The sequence below is a fragment of the Berghia stephanieae genome, unplaced genomic scaffold (genome assembly GCF_034508935.2).
Source record: "Berghia stephanieae isolate SIO BIC M18660-M18661 unplaced genomic scaffold, UCSD_Bste_1.3 scaffold687, whole genome shotgun sequence".
In the NCBI taxonomy this organism is placed as follows: Eukaryota; Metazoa; Mollusca; class Gastropoda; order Nudibranchia; family Aeolidiidae; genus Berghia; species Berghia stephanieae.
The window spans coordinates 1-17870 of NW_027628477.1; the positions used below are offsets into that span (position 1 = coordinate 1).

At 37.0% G+C, this 17870-nt stretch overlaps 1 protein-coding gene and 1 pseudogene across 1 annotated transcript; one reads left to right on the top strand and one right to left on the bottom strand.

Moving 5' to 3' along the window:
• Window positions 1-2188: 2188 nt before the first annotated feature.
• Window positions 2189-11189, bottom strand: LOC144962192 (Fanconi anemia core complex-associated protein 24-like). Its single transcript, XM_078895124.1, has 2 exons — window positions 10696-11189; window positions 2189-2681 (listed from the first exon to the last, which is right to left on the bottom strand). The coding sequence occupies exons 1-2, from the start codon at window positions 10793-10795 to the stop codon at window positions 2485-2487; spliced, it is 297 nt and encodes a 98-aa protein (XP_078751250.1). The 5' UTR covers window positions 10796-11189; the 3' UTR covers window positions 2189-2484.
• A 298-nt stretch (window positions 11190-11487) lies between these two features.
• On the top strand, window positions 11488-14987 carry LOC144962191 (uncharacterized; annotated as a pseudogene).
• Window positions 14988-17870: the final 2883 nt, after the last annotated feature.

Below are 17870 nucleotides of genomic sequence, written 5' to 3' on the forward strand. Positions count from 1 at the left end.
TTCGAAAACCTGCCTGTTCGTCCCGCAGTTTAGCATCTGTTGCATTCTTAATTCTCTCTAAAATAATACGGTTGAAAACCTTTCCTGGGATAGAAAGAAGAGTGATGCCTCGATAATTATTACAATTACTGAGGTCCCCTTTCTTTGGAAGCTTGATAAGATGTCCTTCCTTCCAATCCTTTGGGAATATCCCGTCATTCCAGATTCTCTCAAATAGTGGGTGCAGGGCCTCAGCATTTCTTTCCGCATCAACTTTTAGAGCCTCCGGTGGAATCTGGTCTGGTCCAGCAGCTTTCCCCCTTTTCATCTTGTTAATGGCACCCACAATCTCTGCTATCGATGGTGGATCACAGCTAATTGGTAGCTCATTCCTTGCAGGCAAAATTTCTGGCTGGTTGTCTGGTGGTGGTCTGTTCAGAAGGCAGTTGAAATGTTCCCTCCATCGTTCAGATTGAGCCTCTTTTCCAAAAATAGTTTTCCCATCTTTGTCTTTGACTGGTACCTCTGGTTTCCCATATTTTCCAGCAAGTGTCTTGGTAGTTTGATAAAGGATCCTCATGTGTCCTCCAGTCGCTGCTGCTTCTGCTTTCTCTGCAAGTCTGTTCATGAATGCTTCCTTGTCTTTCTTCACAGATCTTTTGACTTCCTTAGCTATGGCTCGATACTGCTCTTGTGCATCCAGTCTTGAAGCCCTTGTTCGGCTTGCATTCACTTGTTCCTTCCTTGTTCTCCTCTTTTCAATAAGGTCCAAGGTGGTTGGACTTATCCATTCTTTATGTTCTGATTTCTTTACCCCCAATACCTCGTGGCAAGTTGTTATGTAGACTTCCTTGATCTTTGCCCAATGTGACTCTACATCTATGTCCTCCTCGAGCTCAGTAAGAGGTTGGAATCTATTACTCAATTGTAGTTTGAATTCCTCATTCTTTTCCCCATCAAGTGCATTCAACTCGAATTTTCTTCTTGTATGTGATCTGGCCCCGTGTTTTCTGAGTCGGAGCTTAAGCTTTGCCAATAGCAGGTGGTGGTCTGATCCAACATCTGCCCCTCTCCGTACTGTCACATCTTCCAATGAACGTCTGAATCTACGAGAGATACAAAAATGATCAATCTGATTCTCTGTCATACCATCTGGTGAGACCCAAGTTGCTTTGTGGATCCTCTTATGGGGGAACACTGATCCTCCAATCACCAAACTGTTGAATGCACAGAAATTTGCAAATCTCTCACCATTATCATTCATTTCTCCCATGCCATGACGTCCCATGATACCTTCATAGCCTACGTTATCCTGTCCCACTTTTGCATTAGCATCTCCCATCAATATGTTGATGTCTTTCCTTGGCAACTTGTCAATGACTTGTTGTAGCAGACCATAAAATGTATCTTTGTCCTCATCTGTTGCATCATTTGTTGGGGCATAGATCTGTACAATGTTCATGCTGATCTTCTTACTCCGTGTTGTAAAGGACGCCATGATGATCCTTTCTCCGCATTGTTCCCATCCTCTCAGTGACTTCTGGGCAAACTTGCTTAGAATTATTCCTACTCCCTGTATATGAATCCCGTCCCCTCTCCCTGAATATAAAATCTTCTCCCCAGACTTGAGGTGTTTCTGTCCGGATTGTATCCAGTGGGTTTCGCTTACTCCAAGTATATGCAGCCTGTATCTTCTCATCTCAGTCACAACTTGAGAGCTTTTTCCTGCTTCATACATGGTGCGAACGTTCCACGACGCAATTCGAAGCTGCTTGTTTGGCGAAGACGTCATCGGGTCAGCAGAGTCCTTTCGGCTTTGTCTGTTGTCCTTCATAAATTCTGATATTCCAGAAACTCTTCGGTCGCCCAAGCTAAAAAAAGGATTTGGTTTGTCTGTCTGTGTTTCTGTAACGGTTAGAGTTTAACGGAAAGGGGTGTTAACCCTTTGCCAACCCCCAACCTGGAGGACCAGGTGACTCAAAGATGGAGGAATCACACACCATTAGTCGCCTTTTACGACACGCTGGAATATAGAATAGCTTCTGTTTTTTTGTTGTTTTTAAAAAATTGGATTTTATCTATTTGGTGAAAAAAAATAACCAAAATCCAACAGTATTTATCCTAAATCCACACCTTTTGAAATTTTTATCTTACATCAAGCCTGTGCTAAAAATTTTCGTTATCATATTAAAAAAAAATATATTAAAATAGAGCATAATTTCCTGTCTTCATCCTCATTTCATCTAATCAATCTTTGTAATGGTGCAATAAAGAGTTTACAGGGGTCCGAAGAGAAGAGTATTATATATGTATAAAAGCATTAAATCCTTTTATCAGGTTATATTTACATTGAACTTTATTAGTTGTTTACTATTGAATAATTATCAGTTTTAAACCAAAGCTGTTCGAATCAATAGTCCAGGCATCAATTTTGAAACTCATTATCTAAAGTATTAAGCTGTTCCATTGTCTCATTTCAGCTGGAGTTTACTGTGTTGTATACAATTAATGGGCAGAAGGAATCAGTGACGATTGCAATTCTGTAATAGTAATAGCACACACCTTTCTCAGTCTTGCTGCCCGTCTCTTGTATGCATGTCCTTCGATGACATCTGATTCAAAAAGGTAGATAACTCCTGAATTGGATGCTGGGTGGAAGTCAATGACACTAGAACTGCTCTCAAAATGAACAGGGATTGATGCTGGAGATGGAAAGGATGCAGAGTAAAGTATTGAGAATGAATGAATATACACTCCAGCACAGTTTCCTCAAACTCCTTGGGATATGCAAAAATGTTTGAGGAAACCGTATATTGCCATGATGTTTGAAGGGTCAGTGTGGGCCAGCAGTATGGTCTTTGCTTCGTACCCGAAAGATACCTAGTTTGCTTATCCCCAATGTTATGTGGACATCAACAAGACACCTTTCCCTAACTCAATTTGCAGCACTGTGCAGCGACTGAGTCTTCCCTTTGAATAAACCCTAAGACAAATTTCCGCATGAGGATGAATAAAGGGAACTTTATTTTTATTTACTTTATTGATATGTTACAAGGGTTGTGCGTGTGTGTGTGTGTACTTCGTAGCCATCTATAAGCACTTTATGGTATATGGAATTGAAATTGGAAGTAATGGCGAAGTGATAAGAAAAAGCAGAGAGTAGAGAGATGTCATTTATGCGAAACGGCTTTGGAGTGTGTGAGTGGCTGTGTGTATCTATGTGTGTATAATACTAAACACAAACACACATGCAGTGTAGATAGATACACGCATAAGTGACTGTCAATATCACAGTAAGTCATCAGTGGCTGAAATCAAGGGGCACAATTAGAAAAACAAACTTTAATTTATTAATTTTTTATGTTGGGTGGGTTAAATTAGTTAGAGGAAGGAATGGAATGATAACAAAGAAGAATAAGGAAAAATTTGAGATATTTGAATGAGTTCGAGGAAGCCGTGCTGGAGTGTAGTTGAATAGGTACAAAAAAGGCAGTCTGAACATCAAAGTTTTATATTAGCAAAAGCCTATAAATCAAATGGAATTGAATTGAACCTAATCTCCCATTGATAGTAACTGCTATCCATTTTCTTATATCATTTCTATTTATAGAGAAATTTACCAGCTTGTGTAATGTGTTAAAAGTCACTTCAGTGTTTGAATACACCACTCGTGACATCACTTCCCTCATAATGATGCATAGTAACTTAGTAACTGGTTCTAAACTATAGGAACAATGGCGGACGCCCTTATGAAATACTTCTCCGGCGAGCATAAAAGTGTATCTAGAGGAGAAAAACATTATAAATCTGATCATGTTTTGACTTTAATACATTCTGATCACATGACATGTGAAAATGTTAAAGCTTCTCGTTGCTGAGGACATGATATCAGACTATTGAATCCTATTCACCATTTGGAGACACTCTCCTTCTGATTGATTTTGACACTGTTGTTACACCCATTCTTGTAAACTTCTAACTCCAAAGCGATTGCTATTCATTATTTCATGTGGTTTGTCATTTGACTTTCAATCCTTTGGTAAAAGATTGCTTCTTGGAATTCTGTGACGGGAGTGGGAAAGGGGGGGGGGGGGGGGGGGGGGGGCGTTCTTAAAATTGATCGTTTAAATTAAATACACTTGAATTTTCCAAAGCAACTTAAAACACTTAGACAATAAAACATATGGGAGGCCTTCCGAAAGCTCCTTCTTCCCCAGTATTTTCTAGTAACGGGTTTGGGAGGGGGGGGGGGGGCTTTTTAGTAGTAAGTCCCCCCCCTCCCAGACCCTCTACTAGAACATTATAAAAAAACAAGAATACTGGGGATGTAGGACCTTTCGGAAGGCCTCCCAAAAGAGTGCCGCTGTACTGAGACTGAGGTATGTACTGAACTGTATATGAAGACTGTCATTATTCCCAGACGCCTGTCTGGGGATAATGAAAATTCGTTATCCCCAGACAGGTGTCAAATGTCAAATCCAGCTCTTAAAAAAAATATTTTAAAGCAAATGGATCAACGAAATTTCTTTTGTTACTTTGATCTGAAAACGTCAAACTGGCAATTCGACTTTTTATTTTCAACCAGGAAGAAAGTTGTTAATCATCAAATCTGTTCATAGTCCACCAACCAGTTAAATTTTCACTACCTACCTACCTGTTAACTTTATTGATCATCTCTTGTTTCTATAATTTGCTCATTCTGCCCATAATTTTGGGGATGACTGGGAATTATTTTTTATTTCACGGACGAATTTCTAGGCCATGGTGTTGTTCGCCCCAAAGCCCAAAACCGACACCTGTTATTTTCCTGTCTTCTTCTTCTTCTTCTTCTTCTTCTTCTTCGTCTTGTGGAAACCTCCAATATTGTCGAGGATCACTCCACAGTTTGTAGTGTTTTACATTTTAAACTTGCTAAAAACTCTGCACATAATACTAAAACCACATAGATTAAAAAGTCAAGTTGTGAACTCCAGCAATCGCGTGAAGGCATGTTGGCAACCGTTTTCAGCCACTTCAGCTGGGAGGCTATTCCATAGTCGGGCAGTGGAAGGGAAAAACGAATACATGTGGGCGTCTGTTTTTGATGTTGGGATGGTTACTCTTGCTGTGTGTCCCCTCGTATTTCTTGTGCCGATATCTTTCATGTCGTTTGGAAGTTTAAGGCACGAATTTTTGTAGTAGATCTTGTGGAACAATTTAAGTTTATCTATCTTTCTTCTCTTTTCCAGAGGTTCAAGGCCAATCCGTTGTGATATTTCAGACGCACTTGAGAAAGGATCGAATGTGTTTGTGATGCGTCTTGCTGTTTTTCTTTGGATGTTTTCTAAGGTGTCGATGTTTTTCTTTGTATATGGGTCCCAAATTGAGCTGCCATACTCCAAAATTGGTCTAACAATAGTTTTAAAAGCAAGGGTTTGAGTTGTGATTGGGCATCTTTTTAAATTGCGGGTGATGTAAGCGCTTGTTTGATTTGCCTTTGAAGCCAGGTGACATATGTGGTCATTCCATTTGAGGTTTTTAGCAAACTCAATGCCAAGGTATTTTGCTGTCTTTACATGTTCCAGGTTTTGACCATGAAGTTGGTATTCAAATGTTATAGGTGCTTTCTTATTTGTGATGGTTAGAACATTGCACTTTGATACGTTAAATTCCATTTGATTTATTGTTTCCCATTCTTGTAATTTAGCTAGATCGTCATTTAGTGTTTTGCAGTCGTCTGTTGTTTTTATCTGATTATATAATGCTGTGTCATCAGCAAAGAGGCGCACTTTTGACCTTATACCTCGTGGAAGATCGTTTATGTACACTAAAAATAGGACGGGCCCAAGGACTGAGCCCTGAGGTACGCCCGATGTCACCATCCCGATAGTGGAAGTCTCGCCGTCGACAAGAACTTGTTGGGTGCGATTGTCCAGAAAAGTTGCAATCCATTGTAAGGTTTTGTTCCTGATACCAACGTCATACAATTTCTGGATTAACCGATGGTGAGGGACCTTGTCGAAGGCCTTGGCAAAGTCCAGTAGTACTAGATCAATTTGACCACCTTTATCAATAGCAGCTGACAGATCATGTGTTAATGATAGAAGTTGAGTTTGACATGAGTGGTGCTTCCTAAATCCGTGCTGTTCATCACAAAAAATACTGTTAGTTTCGAGATATTCAGTTATTGAGGATCTCACTATATGCTCCAACAGTTTGCAGCAAATGCAGGTTAATGAAATTGGACGGTAGTTTTGAGCCCTGCTTCTATCACCTTTCTTGTAGATGGGTTGGACAAGAGCGTGCTTCCAAACAATTGGTATGTCTCCCGTTTCAAGAGACAGTTTGAACAAATGTGTGAGGGCAGGTGCAAATTCGTTACTCAATATCTTTAAGAGACGGGATGGTATTTTGTCTGGGCCACATGCTTTCTTTGGATCTAGAGTGGCGAGGAGTTTGGAAACGCCCTCTACTGTCACATTGATTTCGGCCATAGTGTTGGAATCGTTTTCTTCGCCTTGTAGTTGTTGAGTGGTAATTTTGGTATGAGCTTTTGAAGCAAAAACAGAGCAGAATTGGTTATTAAGTATGTCTGCTTTTTCCTTTGCATCAGAGTATAATACACGATCATGCTCAAGGGGCGCTATACCAACCGAATCGCACCTCCTACTTTTTATAAATTTCCAGAGCTTTTTGTTTGAGTCTTCACTAACAAGTTCCTTAACATGATTATGATAGGCCTTTCTACTCTCTTTTTGTGTTTCTTTTTTCAGTCGGGCATAATTGTACCAGTCTTTCTTACTGTTGGACTTTCTCGCTCTGCTCCATGCCTTTTGTTTCCGTCTAGATAATCGTTTGACGGTGGTGTTTATCCATGGTTGGTGAAATTTCCTTGAGCTTTTCTTCGTTGGTACATGTTTGGTCATCATTTTGTTTAGGTGGTCGTTGATGGCAGTCCAAACATCCTCAGTGCTTTCTAGATGTTGATTAATTATGTTTTCACTAAAAAGACGTGTTTCTGTCCGCATTTCGGCGATATTTGCCTTTTTCCAAATAGTAATAGGGTGTGATTTTTTTGTGATTTTGTTTGCTTTGATAGTGCTTTCCGTGATGAGAATGTCATGGTCACTAATGCCTGGAATGGTTGTACACTTGACAATTAAATTTGGTCGATTTGTGATAAATAAGTCGAGGATATTTTTACCCCTTGTTGGATTTTTGTTTATTTGACTCAGGCCAAAATCTTGCAATTTGTTAATAAATGCTTGGTTTATAAATGAAGGATATTGGTAACTGATTATTTTTTCTTGTTCCCAATTGATATCAGGTAGGTTCAGGTCTCCGCTTAACCAGAGTACATTTTTCGGGTCTAGGCTATCAATACAGCGTGTTATCTCAGTCATTTGTTCCATAGTTGAGTTTGAAGGTGTTCTATACATAGCGCCCACAGTGAGTAGGCCTTGTTCTGTTTTGATATTTACGATCACCGATTCTGATTTTGTTTGAATGTCAAGCTTTATTACTGAGAGGTTCGTTGTTGTTGCAACCAGCACCCCACCATACCTTTCTTCTCGGTCTTTCCTGAACACGTTGAAATATGTCTCTGGTGGAAATATTTCACTGTCCTTTATTTCGGAATGTAGCCATGTTTCCGTACCTATGATTATGTCTGGTTTTATTTCTGATATCAATTTCCAAAATTCCGGTAGTTTTGGAATTAAACTTTAAAAGTTTATGGTCATAGTTCTCAACATGTTTCTCGGTTCACAATTACGGTCACTGTTAGTTTGCCTGTTTGCTATTTTAAGCGTGTTATGATTTGAGTTGATTTGGTGATTGATTCTTTTTATTTCATTTGGCCTCATATTGACCCTTCTTCCCCCCTTTGTTGTTATTGTCTTATTTTCACAAGCCACGTTCTCATTATGTTTATGCATCTCATCAAAATGATCAGGTGTTGCCATTATGTTTTGTTGATATGTTGATGTGTCGTTTACTATTGGCATGTTGTTGTGAGTGTCGTTGAGTGGTATGTTGATCAGAGACCTTGGGCACCGTTGTGTGTTATGTACTTTGAGTGCTCTATTAGTATGAAAAGGTGGTGGTCTGTGACCTATTTGAATATTTATTTTTCTTTGTTTCCGCACACCACCACGACTTGGTCGTAGCCGCTGGATATTACTACTATTATTGTTACCGTGATACCAAGACGATTCTGTGTCATTCCAATAAATGTTGTCGTAATAAGGATAAAAATAGATATGGCACATCGTGACTAAAAACCTTAATGTAAGTGTAAACAATAAATGGCTAGTACAATACTTCAAACAATAGGATCTACACCACTAAAATGTTAATTTATCTAAAAATCCTCTTATGAATTTCCGAGAAATATATATCACAATGTAGAATAAAACTTTATTAAAACGACTGTATAAAAATATTCCAGACTTTTGTTTTAGAAATCAATAAAAATCACACAATTCGGGAGAGAAATAACAACACGGCTGCCGGTTAGGCGAACTACTTCTTTGCACAAGACAATACAATTTAGTATCATACATCCACAAAACTAGATCCAACAACATTTTTTATTCGAATCAGAGATGAAAATAACAACCAAAACAAGGAAGCAAAAATGGTGGAAATATGTTTAGCTCATATGTGAATGAATTTAAGATATTCCGACAGCGACGTGGATAGACAGCTCAGTGGGTTAGGCCACCTTTCATTTTACTCCTTTTAGCTGCACAGATTCGAACCAGTCGCGACCCCCCCCCCCCCCCAACACACACACACACATTTTTAAAAAAAAAACTTTTTCTTTCTTTCTTCCCAATTGATGTTCATTGTTTTCACTTTTGTTCCGAGTTCCGAGCAAGAGTTTTTTTAATCAGTTGAATTTTTTATTTCTCCGATAATATTATTTCATTATTTAATTTGCTCTAGATCTATTATTGTTTTTTTTTGTTTTTTTTTTGTCAAATGATAATATTAATAATAATAATAATAATAATAATAATAATAATAATAATAATAATAATAATAATAATAATAATAATAGTAGTAATAATTGTTATTATTATTACTATTACCATCATAATCATTATTTTATTATTATCAATAATAATATTATTTTTATTATTAATACTCTTATTATCATACTATTACTATTATTATTATTATTATTATTATTATTATTATTATTATTATTATTACTATTATCATTATTATTATTATTATTATTGTTAACACTATTCCCTGCTCCGAGGGAAATCTCTCTTTTTCTTTTTTTTATATTTTGATCTAAACCTTAGAGTTGTTTGTTTGCTAAACCTTTATGTAAATGTTCCGTTTCTGAGCATGAATTTCTTAAATTGTTTTTATTTTTAAAACAATTATTGTTGGTTTTTTTCTCCTCTATCTGGCCATTTGATCGCTCTCTGAATATTTCTATATGTTTGCTTTTTAATTATTTATTCTTTTTAGACACTATTTGAGATCGGAGTGGGGACGAATATATTTGCTAGAAACTAGTAAAAAACCAAGAGAGAGAGAGAGAGAGAGAGAGAGAGAGAGAGAGAGAGAGAGAGAGAAGAGAGAGAGATTGAGAGAGATAGATAGATAGATAGATAGATAGATAGATAGATAGATAGATAGAGAGAGAGAGAGAGAGAGAGAGAGAGAGAGAGAGAGAGAGAGAGAGAGAGAGAAAGAGAGTTTAATTTTTTTGTTTAAAGAGGTGGGGGGGGGGGGGGGGGGGGGGGAGGATGGATGGGACACTTATCCCTTTCAACGTTCTGTAAAAAGAAGCATGAATTTCTTAAATTGTTTTTATTTTTAAAACAATTATTGTTGGTTTTTTTCTCCTCTATCTGACCATTTGGTCGCTCTCTGAATATTTCTATATGTTTGCTTTTTAATTATTTATTCTTTTTAGACACTATTTGAGATCGGAGTGGGGACGAATATATTTGCTAGAAACTAGTAAAAAACCAAGAGAAGGGAGAGAGAGAGAGAGAGAGAGAGAGAGAGAGAGAGAGAGAGAGAGAGAGAGAGAGAGAGAGAGAGAGAGAGAGAGAGAGAGATAGATAGATAGATAGATAGATAGATAGATAGATAGATAGATAGATAGATAGATAGAGATAGATAGATAGATAGAGAGAGAGAGAGAGAGGGAGAGAGAGAGAGAGAGGAGAGAGAAGAGAGAGAGAGAGAGAGAGAGAGAGAGAGAGAGAGAGAGAGAGAGAGAGTTTAATTTTTTTGTTTAAAGAGGTGGGGGGAGGATGGATGGGACACTTATCCCTTTCAACGTTCTGTAAAAAGAAGACGGAGTTTAAAAAAAAATAAAAAATTGACGTTACCAGGATTCGAACCCACAACGTCGATTCTGGTCAAACTTCCAGGGCAGACGACTAAACCATTCGGCCATGACACCCACTTCGAAGTCGACGCATAATGTCGTAACAACTGATTTTAATGTTGGTTGATTTTATGTTTTTATAGATATTTTATTAACTCTCCTTATTTCTATGTGCATTTGGAAACATTCCATATTCTGGAATATGGATAATTGTTTAAAAGAGCGGAGTTTCAAATATGCGTCTGGGGATAATGAAAATTCGTTATCCCCAGACAGGTGTCTGGGGATAACGAATTTTTATTATCCCCAGACAGGTGTCTGGGGATAATCACAGCAGTATATGAATGATTGACTACACAAAAAATGATACAAACCTTGAAGTTGCGTTGTGAGCTCGTGACCATTTTGCCATCGCGAGTTGACGATAATGTGGCCAGTAGGTACTGAAACATTGCATGTTTGTGTGCTATTCATGTAAAAATCGTATAAATGTATCAAACTATAAATAAAATGTCAACAAATTGGCAGTCGGATTTCTTCACAAAAAAATGGGATATGGCAGATCGGAACATATAAACCAGCAAAATTATATTCACGATTATATCTTTCACCTAAATCACGATTAAGTTATTCACAGTGGGAGTGTAGTTCGAAAGAAATTTGAGTGCTCAAACTCAAATGCTGATTAGGATACATTTTACTTAAAGTTCTATTTATATTTGGGGGGTCTGTCTTTAGAATCTTTGCTACAAAACTGAGATTAAATAAGGAATACATTTTGCCAATTTTGTTTCATTTTAGTCATGGTCATGAATATGGATATGATTTTACTACACAAATAGTCAGGACCGATTTTAAATTAACGCGACATTCACAGTCAATAGATTTACAATCAAATAAACAAATGAATAAATTCTAAGAATAGGTTGTTACATATCTGCAATTAATCAAAGTTAAAAATTAAAATAAGTAGAATAATAATCAATTTATAATCAATCAATAATCTAATCTGGCAAAATCAACAAGATTCACGCACAGTTTCCGGTTATAAGAGGGATCGAGTGTTTTCTCTATTTTTTAAATTGTTTATTTAAATAATTTTTCTTTTAAAATTGCAACCATTATTTATTGAAATAGAAATACTATCATGATAAATATTGATTTTATTTTGAAGAAAATCTGAAAGAATATCAACATACGATTCTGAATCACAGGACGCAACAATACTCCCTTCAAAATGGCGACGTTGTTACAACGCCTGGGGACGTTCAGTGGTACTAAACAACTGAAGAACACTTTGCTGAACTTGAACGATCAACGAAATGCCTCACAATTTTGCGATGTTGTACTCAAAGTATGTGGAACTCAAATTTACGCCCATGCCTGTGTCCTCGCCGCTTCAAGTCCTTACTTCAGATCTTTTCTTGGGACTGGGTCAGATTGCCCGAGGGCTTTCTCTCAAAAACAACCACAAGTCATTGAGATTCATATTGACAGTATGCACATCGGTGAAGGAGATGGAGGCTATGGTGAGGCAGTATGTAAAGTCGTTGACTATATTTATACGAATGAAATAACAATTACAGCGAGTTTGTGTACACAAATAACAGAGATAGGGCGAATCATGCGTTTAGACCAGCTGACTTTGTATTGTGAGGAATTTCTAACAGGAGCGGATGGAAACAAACCTAAAGATGTCTGTACATGTACGTCAACTCTCAAAGAAGTTGTTGATTTGCTAGGCTTAAGAGAAATCCATGTTAAAGGTGTTGATGCTCAGACAGAGACAGAGGATTTTCTGTTTGAAAAAATAAAAGGGATGTCGTCTGAAACTCAGGATCACGTTGATACTGTTTCCTCCTTTGAAAATTATTCTGTCATAGAAAGAAAGATAATGTTGTAAATGATTCTGATGATCGTGAACATATTGCCACCTCAGGTTACGAGGATAAAAATAATGCTGATCCATTAATCTTTCCTCCACTGCCAATAAAAGAGATCAATGAAACTGGAAAAATAGAGATGTCGCAGTCTGCTGATAACTTTAAAACTCAATTTTCACCTGAAATAAAAGAAAAGGATGCTGATACCACCACAGAATTGAAAGATTCAGAAATTTTATCCTCAGAACAAGAACCTGTCGAGGATTTTAATGCCATTAAATCCTTTGAAGATATTTTAGAGTATGATGCTTCTACTGTCAGCTCTGCTAACACGATTCCTGAAGTCATTGTTAATCGTTTCACCGAACAAGAGAAGTCAAATACTGACCAATTATCTGAGAACTTACCTGAGCCAGTGACTGAAGGAGAATTACAGGATATTTCTGACCTTGTTACTTTCGACTCCATCCCTTCATCAGCATCATTGCCTCCCAAACCAAAATCACGTCCAAGGGGCAGGCCTAGAAAAAAGGAAGAGGGAGACCCAAGGGAAGAAGAGAGGTCCATAAAGATGAAGTTGTTGATGCTGAAAGTGATTTCGAATTCGAACAATTCATAAACAAATTAGAGAAGGGAGAACGTATTAATTTAAACTTGCATGAAAAGAAAGAAAAAAGCTAAAAACAGAATGGAAGAATATCATTCAGATTCACCTGTGCCTTTGAAGAAAAGTGACAGAATTAGATCAAGGCCATTATTATTAAAAAAGGATTATATTTGTCATTCTTTAAGCAGGAAAACAAGAAAGACATATGGTAACACATTACAGGACCGGATACCTATTCCATCAGGTCAGACTGTCACATCAGATGAAATGAAAAAGGCAATGGCCTGAGATTTGTATGTCAGAAATGTGATTATACTACTACTGTGTTCAAAAATTATGTAAGTCATTTGAATTGTCACCATGGGTCAAATGTGAAAAAGTCATTTTTTGTGTGTTAAGTGTGGTTTCAAAACAAATAAAGCTGTTCAATTCAAGCATCACAAGGAGAAGCACATGACTGAGGATTTGATTTGTGTCTTTTGTCTTTTCCAAGCTTCAACCTTATTAGAATACCATGAGCACAAACTGAAACATTCGGCAACCTGCCTCATTTCTGTACCGAGTGTGATTTGCGTTTCAAAAAGAAGTGCCAGTTAGAATCCCATAAACCAAAACATTGGCTTCAGCGACCATTACTGCCCTGTTTGTGGAGCTGGATTCAAATGGAAGCATGCCTTGAAGAATCACATGATTGTCCATACAACTGTCAAAGACCATTTGTGTGACATATGTGGATATGCAACTGCTCATAAATCCATGTTGACAGCTCATCGTCTCATTCATACAGGAGACACACTGAAATGCGCTGTGGAAGGATGTCATTTTGAAGCCACTAAAAGACAGAAACTTAAGATGCACATGCTCACTCACACTCGTGAGAAACCCCATCAGTGTGAGGTGTGTGGTCAACGATTTTCTCTTGCCAAAAAACATGCGCAGACACCTACTTTTACACACAAACAATCGTCCATACGCCTGTAAAAATTTGCTCTTTTACAACAACACGTTACGACAAATTAAAAGACCACAATCACAAACTCCATAACATCGGTGGTCCACCTGTACCAAGAATCCCACCGAACTTACCTTTACTTCCCCCAACTGAAAGTATTCCACAAACAGCGACAATCATGACAGCTGAGAACATCACATTGAATCCAGATGGCACAATTTCTGCCGAAAGTCTTCAGAAAATTGCTGAATTGGCCACAGCCCAGCAAGTCATATCAGCAGAAAGCGCTAGTCAATCACATATCAAATCAGAAGAAGTGCTTATCAAATCAGAAGAACAACCATTAACATAACCCAACCATCATCAGATTCTCAGGGCACTGATTTACCCATTATCGCTCACATTCATTATGCTAAGGATGGTGGTGCAGAGACTATTCAGTATTTTGAAGCGGCAGTGGAATAAGATTTATATAGGTGACCACACCCCCCCCCCCCCCCCTAAAATGATAACATGTGAGTGTGATTTAGATTTAGATGCTCAAATTTGAATTTATAGACAAAAAAAGTGTGAGACAGGTTAAGTTCGTATACCAATGCCATCATTCTCTAACCTAACACAGTTGAAGTCGGATCAATGAGGTCTTTGGGACTGGGGCTCTGATCTCGTGAAGTCCGATGCCCACTTTAACTGGTTTTGACAAAATTTTACAGAAAAGAAAAAAAAACAACAAAAAACCATCATTGCATACATTCTTGATGTAAAATAACACAATGTACTGATCATGTTAAGATAAAGAACTGAACAAGTGTGTATGAAAAATGCCCAACAAAGCAAGACAGAAAAATACAAGAAAAAAAATCACCCCAAATAATCAGTGATCCTTAATTACTTAATTTGATATTGATAATGTTAATGCATGTTATATTAAAGCTGTACCAAGGCATCCCAAATGAGTAGGGGGTTACAGGATCTATCTATAGGTGTTTTGAATATTATAGGCAAGAAAAATAAATTTCGTTTTTTTTTCTAGTCACAAGGTTAGAGAATGACGTCATTGAGATATGTTTTGTTGAGAATAATTGATTTAGTATTTGAATGACAAAAACTAAAATCTCATATTTCTTGTCATTTTAGATGTAGAAAATCTTTATTGCTTGTTCACAAGGACACAATACTGTCATGAGGTGATAGGTCACTATTTACCCCGTATAATTGGGCCCAACACATATTTATCAAACATGTATTTTATAAGCTCACCAATCTGATGAGTAAGGTTGATTTCCAATTAAAATCATGGACTGTCACAAATTCTTTGAATTATGGATTAATCATTTAAAAACAAAAATTTTATAATTTTTTGCTGTCCCAGTTTGATAATTATGTGTTGGATGAAAATTTGAATCTGAATCTGAATGTTCCTCGGAAGTCGACTCAATTCTGAGTATCATATTCTAGGGCGGATAGAGTTGTTGAATGTGCAGCCGTTTTTTGGTGTTTAGGCTGAAGTAGTTTGAAAATATTTGCATGAAGATGTCTAAATCTGTTGTGGTCAACACATGATTCGGGAAGAATGTTCCAGTATTTGATAGTGTAGTACGTTGCAAAGTGAATAGGACCTACTTGAAGATGTTTCAGTTTGCAAATTGATATTTTATTGTTTTGGGTGGGTTTTTCTTTGAATGTGTGAATTTAATTCATATGTCTAGTTGTTCTGGTGAGATGGCCATCATTTTGTTATTTGGCCTTGTTAAACCACCGTCTTATTCTTATCGACCCCCAGCACTTTTTTATAGAGGTGTAACAGTAGTTTTGTTATTATCTATGCTCATTATAAAGATGGTGATACAATTGACATTGGGGGTGTATGGTAAGGTTTTTGCTGTTTGTTGTGTTGTTTTCATATTTCACTGTTTCCAGTAATTGGAGTTATAGTAGCTCACTTTTACGAGTGTGACAGTGTGAGACTGTTACAGGAATGCCTATGGTTAGAGTTTGCAATAGGGATAGAGGTTTTCTGCAATCCAGCATTAGATCGTTATCTAATTAATTTAGATCTCGTTGAACATTCTTTGTGTTGTCAGGCATCTGACTCCGTTTCCAAATGCAACCCTTTTAAAATGACATGAATAATTTAGCTATAATTGAAGAAATTAATAATATTATATCAAGGCATAAAGTATAAAAATAAGATATTTGTTTATGTGTCAATGATTGATGATGAGATGTTGCAACAAAAACACAAGGAAGTCAGTTTTGAGCTGCTGTATGGTCGTGAAAAAGCTGGCTGTCCTGTTTGTCACAGGCTCCAGATTAATCCCAAATTGTCCTAAGATGATATCCTTTGTAAGACTATAAATCAGGAATACAAAATGATGTACAATTACTTCAGTTTATATATAATAAATAATAGATAACAGTTTTTTTTTTGTTTGTTTTACTCTGGAATATGCTTACATTAATTCGGGCCCTTCAATTTACACTTCTCATAACTTCCAGTTGCAATGAACAGGAACATGTTTTTAATTTTCACACAAACTGTGTTGATCTGTATGAAGCAATGTCTGGAAAAAAAGAGTCATGAAGAAATCACCTTGTTATTTCATAGTATTTGAGTATTGATCATGGGTCAAGTCTTCTGGCCGTGGCCGGCTTGCCAGCCAATGTAAAGATCTGCCGGCAGGATTAGTAAATCGCCAGCCTTATTTTTCTGTGTCAAACATTTCTCCCGTGATAAGCACCTGTGCCGTGAAGCTATAAATTTAGTCCACCTGTGCTCAGTTGATGAATTTTGGTGACACTCCATTTGTATGACGTTGGCACAGACAGGCTGGAGCCAAATGGTAAAAGTAACACAAGACAACGAGGTCTTGGATGAGTAGATAATAGAAAGGGAAAGGGATTGGGCCAAAATACTATTGGTGACAGTAATAATTACAGCACTTTAACATTGTAGTTGTAACGTAGTTTTGTATTCCCCACCTTCAAATTGGTGATGTAGAGATAGTCCCTCACTCTAAAAAGTCAATTACAGCTTGTGTTGTTTAAATTTCATCCTTTTCGTATGGACATCAAACGATTTGTAACACTTCAACCAATGAATGTTCTTTGTTCAAAACAATTGAATTAATAAAATTCAGTTCATAAAATCAATTTAATCATTCATTCGCTCTGTCTGAGAGTGTCAGTGATAACTTCCATCCATGTAAGGCACATTTGAGGCAGGATGGGCAGTGGCAATCTCAGCCTGTGAAAAACTGGCATGCATCCATTTAAAAGACTTTTTAGTCGTATCATGTTATAGTCAATTTGGCAGCATGCAAGTTTTATCATTGAATTGATATTCCTACTTTTATTATTGTGTCGGACCAAGTCAGGATGCCGTTATCAGTAGCATTATTACACTTTATGCCAGTATATGAGATTTTTTCTTATTTATGGATCGAGATGGCTGAGTGGATGGCATTGCACATCCCTACAAGAGGCTTACCGGGGCTTATGAAGCGTAGACTTTGAAGTATTAAAAAATATAATGAAACAGTTAATACAAACTTGTTGGTGGGTCGTGTGCTCTTAACCTGTAATTTTATTGTAAATCAATCAATAAGTTATCTGGATGTTTTCCATATCAATATGGACACTCAAACTACAAATGTCATTGAAAAACATTCAACACCCAAAAAAAATCAATGTTTAAAATGTTTTGCAAAATTATGGAAAGATTTGGATTCCATAAATTCTCTCGGCTGAATATTGAGAAATCCACTCTAACCTCACTATGTTACCCCCCTGTTTTTACCCTCAGCCTCACTTACTACCCCTTTTTGCCTGTAATGATGTTTTTCTATAAATGAAAAAACAAAATATTGTTTTTTTAAAGCAATCCCCACCAAAGAAAGAAATAATAAAAGTAAATAAATAAAAAAAAAAAATGCTCACAAAATTGGGCCTTTTTCCAAAGAAAAAAAAGATTTGCAAGTTCTTTACTTTTATGTTTGTTTTTATTTTTTTTTTTTTTGGGGGGGGGGGGGGGGGGGGGGGGGGGGGGGGGTGGGGGTGATACAAATTTCCAGTTGTTTAGACCTGTTTTAAAACATTTTCCAAATT

What these genes read in the sequence shown, in the direction of transcription:
- LOC144962192 (XM_078895124.1), bottom strand. Translation starts at nt 10,795, where the DNA reads ATGAATAGCACACAAACATGCAATGTTTCAGTACCTACTGGCCACATT. An exon ending in GCTCACAACGCAACTTCAAG is followed by an intron (nt 2,682 to 10,695) that starts GTTTGTATCATT and finishes TTCCATCTCCAG; the next exon opens with CATCAATCCCTGTTCATTTT.